The sequence below is a fragment of the Onychostruthus taczanowskii genome, unplaced genomic scaffold (genome assembly GCF_017590055.1).
Source record: "Onychostruthus taczanowskii isolate IOZ18803 unplaced genomic scaffold, ASM1759005v1 scaffold437, whole genome shotgun sequence".
NCBI lineage: Eukaryota > Metazoa > Chordata > Aves > Passeriformes > Passeridae > Onychostruthus > Onychostruthus taczanowskii.
Genome location: NW_024501870.1, coordinates 178 through 3,507, shown reverse-complemented (window position 1 = coordinate 3,507; position 3,330 = coordinate 178). Strand labels below are relative to the sequence as shown.

The 3,330-nt window shown below is 47.7% G+C and overlaps 1 protein-coding gene across 1 annotated transcript; it reads left to right on the top strand.

Annotated features, from left to right (window-relative positions):
- Positions 1 to 942: 942 nt before the first annotated feature.
- On the top strand, positions 943 to 2,475 carry NOP10 (NOP10 ribonucleoprotein). The gene is made up of 2 exons (XM_041414053.1): positions 943 to 1,052; positions 2,140 to 2,475. Exons 1-2 carry the CDS (start codon positions 999 to 1,001, stop codon positions 2,278 to 2,280), a joined length of 195 nt encoding a protein of 64 aa, XP_041269987.1. The 5' UTR covers positions 943 to 998; the 3' UTR covers positions 2,281 to 2,475.
- Positions 2,476 to 3,330: the final 855 nt, after the last annotated feature.

The following is a 3,330-nucleotide window of genomic DNA, read 5'->3' as shown; positions in this document are numbered from 1 at the left end:
TGAGCTAAAACTTTCCCTTCTTTGACCCAAATTCTCCTTTTTGAGTCCCAAATTCTCCTTTTTGGGTCCAATCTTCCCACCTGAGCCCCCAAATTCCCATTTTTGGACCCAAATTCCTTTTTTTTTGTGTCCCAAATTCCCTCTTTTTTTGGCCCAAATTCCCATTTTTTTGTCCCAAATTCCCCTTTTTGACCCAAATTCCATTTTTTGTCCTCAACCCACAGGATGAAAGCAGAAAATGATGAAACAGAGAAAAGGAAAAATGATAAAAACATTTAATTATTGCTAGTTAATAATATTAATATTTAAAAATTATTGCTAATTTATAATTATTAATATTTTAAATTATTGATCTCTATCATTATTAATATTTTTAATTGTTGCTATTTATTATTATTAATATTCTAAAAATTATTGCTAAATTGTAATTATTAATATGTTTAATTATTGCTTTTTATAATTATTAATATGTTTAATTATTGCTTTTTATAATTATTAATATATTTTAATTATTGCTATTTATAATTATTAGTATTTTAATTATTGCTATTTATGATTATTAATATTCTAAAATTATTGCTAATTTATAATTATTACTATTTTAAAAATTATTGCTTTTTATTTGATAATAATTGCTATTTAATAATTATTGATATTTTATAATTATTGCTATTTAATAATTATTACTATTTTATAATTATTACTATTTCTATAATTATTGCCATTTTTATAATTATTTCTAATTTGATAATTATTGCTATTTGTATAATTATGGCTCATTATTTGTATAATTATTACTATTTTTCCCCAAAATTTCCCTTTGTCCCCCAGATTTCCCCTCTCGGCTCCCATTGGATGCCCTGGGTTGAGCTGTAGTCCCCGCTCCCTTCCGAGACTACATTTCCCATAATCCTCCTCGCCAACTTCCTGTACAAACCCCGCCCCCTTTCCCTTTTAGCCTGAGGCTACTTCCGGCCTCGTTTCCCGTCGGCGCCGCCATGTTCCTGCAGTGTTACCAGAACGAGCGCGGGGAGCGCGTTTACACCCTGCGGGTACGGGGCGATTTTGGGGTGATTTTGGGGCGATTTGGGAACGTTCGGAGGGGATCTGGGGAAGGATCTGAGGGGATCCGCGGTGTTTTGGTGCACGGGGTGCGGTTTGGGATCGGTACGAGGGAGTTTGGGTGTCCTGAGGGAGATTGGGGATGGGAAGTTTGGACCCAAAAAGGGGAATTTTGGTCCAAAAAAGGGAAATTTTGTGCCCAAAAAAGGGGAATTTGGGTACTCAGGGGAGGTTTGGACCCAAAAAAGGAGAATTGGTGTGCAAAAGGGAGAATTTGGCCTAAAAAGGGGGAATTTGGGTTCAAAAAGGGAAGGTTTGCGCTCACAAAGGGGAATTTGGACTAAAAAAGGGAGACTTGGAGTCCAAAAAATGGGAATTTGGGCTAAAAAAAGGGAGAATTGGGGCCGAAAAAAGAGAAAATTGGGTCCGGGAAGGGAAAATTTGGGCTCAAAAAGGGGGATTTGCCTGAAAAAAGGGAGACTTTGTGGCTAAAATGGAAATTTGGGCGCTCAGGTGGGAGGTTTGGATCCAAAAAAGGGGAATTCGTGTCCAAAAAGGGAGGATTTGGGACTGAAAAAGGGGAATTTGGGTCAAGGAAGGGAAAGTTTGAGATCAAAAAGGGAGAATTTGGTTCCAAAAATGGGAATTTGGGCTCAAAACCGGCAGAATTTGGGTCCAGAAAAGGTGAATTTGGGTGCAAAAAGGGAGAATTGGGGCCCAAAAAAGGAGAGTTTGGATCCAAAAAGGAGGAATTTGGGTGCTCAGATGGGAATATTGGACCCAAAAAGGGGAATTTGGGTCCAGAAAGGGAGAATTTGGGTCCAAAAATGGGAATTTGGGTGTCCTGAGGGGGGAATGTTGTGGGATTTCGGGATTCTGGGTGCCCTGGGGGCGGGTTTTGGGAGTTCGGGTGTTGTGAGGGGGGATTTCGGCAGTTCGGGTGTCCTGAAGGGATTATTGCGGAGATTTCGGGATTCTAAGTGTCCTGAGGGGGGATTTCGGGTTTCTGCGTGTCCCGTGGGCGGGTTTTGGGGTTTTTGTGGGGTTCTGGGCTCCCCTGACGCGCCGTCCCCACAGAAGGTGTCCCCGGCCGGGGTCCCCACGCGCTCGGCCCATCCCGCCCGCTTCTCCCCCGATGATAAATTCTCCCGGCACCGCCTGGCCCTCAAGCGCCGCTTCGGGGTTTTACTGACGCAGCGAGGCCGGACCCTGCTTTGAGCGACCCCAAAAATCCCCCCGGAGCCCCAGGAGGGCCCCGAGATCCTCACGCCGTGAGAGACCCCGAAAAGCCCCTGAGGGGAGGAAGGCGGCGGAATCAAATCAAATCGAGATGCGAATGAACTGAGCTGAAATGGGACGGAAGGAAGTTTTTAAACTGAGGAAAAATTTTAATTATTAAAGGGTTGGGCTGTCGAGAGGCTCTTGAGTTTTGGTGTTCAAATTAATTGGGGGGTTTTTTTTCCTGTTTTTGGAGATTTTTTGGGTCTGGGGGTGGGGATCGAACGGGAGTCTGTGGGGCGCGGGGGTTGATGGGAGTTGTAGGCGCGGATATAACGGTGCTCTATGGGGCGCGGGGGATCATGGGCGTTGTAGGCGCTGCTTTAGTGAGGCTCCATGGAGCCGTGGGGCATGACGGGAGATGGAGGCGCTGCTTCAGCAGGGCATGACGGGAGATAGAAGCACGGCGGTAATGGCGCGCTACGGGCACCGCGGGGCATGATGGGAGATGTAGTCCCGGAAGTAACTGGCGGAGTGCTTGGGGGTTAGGAACGGGACCTGAGGGGGTTCTGCGGGGTCGGGAGTCCTTGGGGGACACCTGGGGAGCGCTGAGGGATCTCTCTGGGGCGCGGGACGTGACGGGAGTCCTAGGGCCGGAGCTCGGTCATGAGAGGCTCTGTGGCCGCGAGGGATGATGGGAGTTGTAGGCCCAGCTGTGATGAGGCTCGATGGGGCGCGGGGCATGACGGGACCTGTAGTCCCGAAAGCGGTGTCAGGCAGCCTCTGTGTGGTGTGTGGCGTTTGGGGGTCCCGGGTGGGCTCTCGGAGGGCACTCGAGGTTCCCGCAGGGTCTGGGGGCGCCAATGGGGCACACGGAGGCGGATAACGAGCGCTCCGTGGGGCCTGACGGGATTTGTAGTCCCGGCTCCATTACTGTCTATGGGGCCGCGGTGCATGGCGGGAGTTGTAGTCTAAACAGCTCTAAAATGGCGCCTACTCCAGGCCCCACCCCCAGGTCCTGTTTCCGGGTGCTGATTGGCTGCAGCCGGT

Coding starts and splice junctions, on each gene's coding strand:
- NOP10 (XM_041414053.1), top strand. CDS start 999: ATGTTCCTGCAGTGTTACCAGAACGAGCGCGGGGAGCGCGTTTACACC. Junction 1,053..2,139: donor AGCGCGTTTACACCCTGCGG/GTACGGGGCGAT, acceptor CCGTCCCCACAG/AAGGTGTCCCCGGCCGGGGT.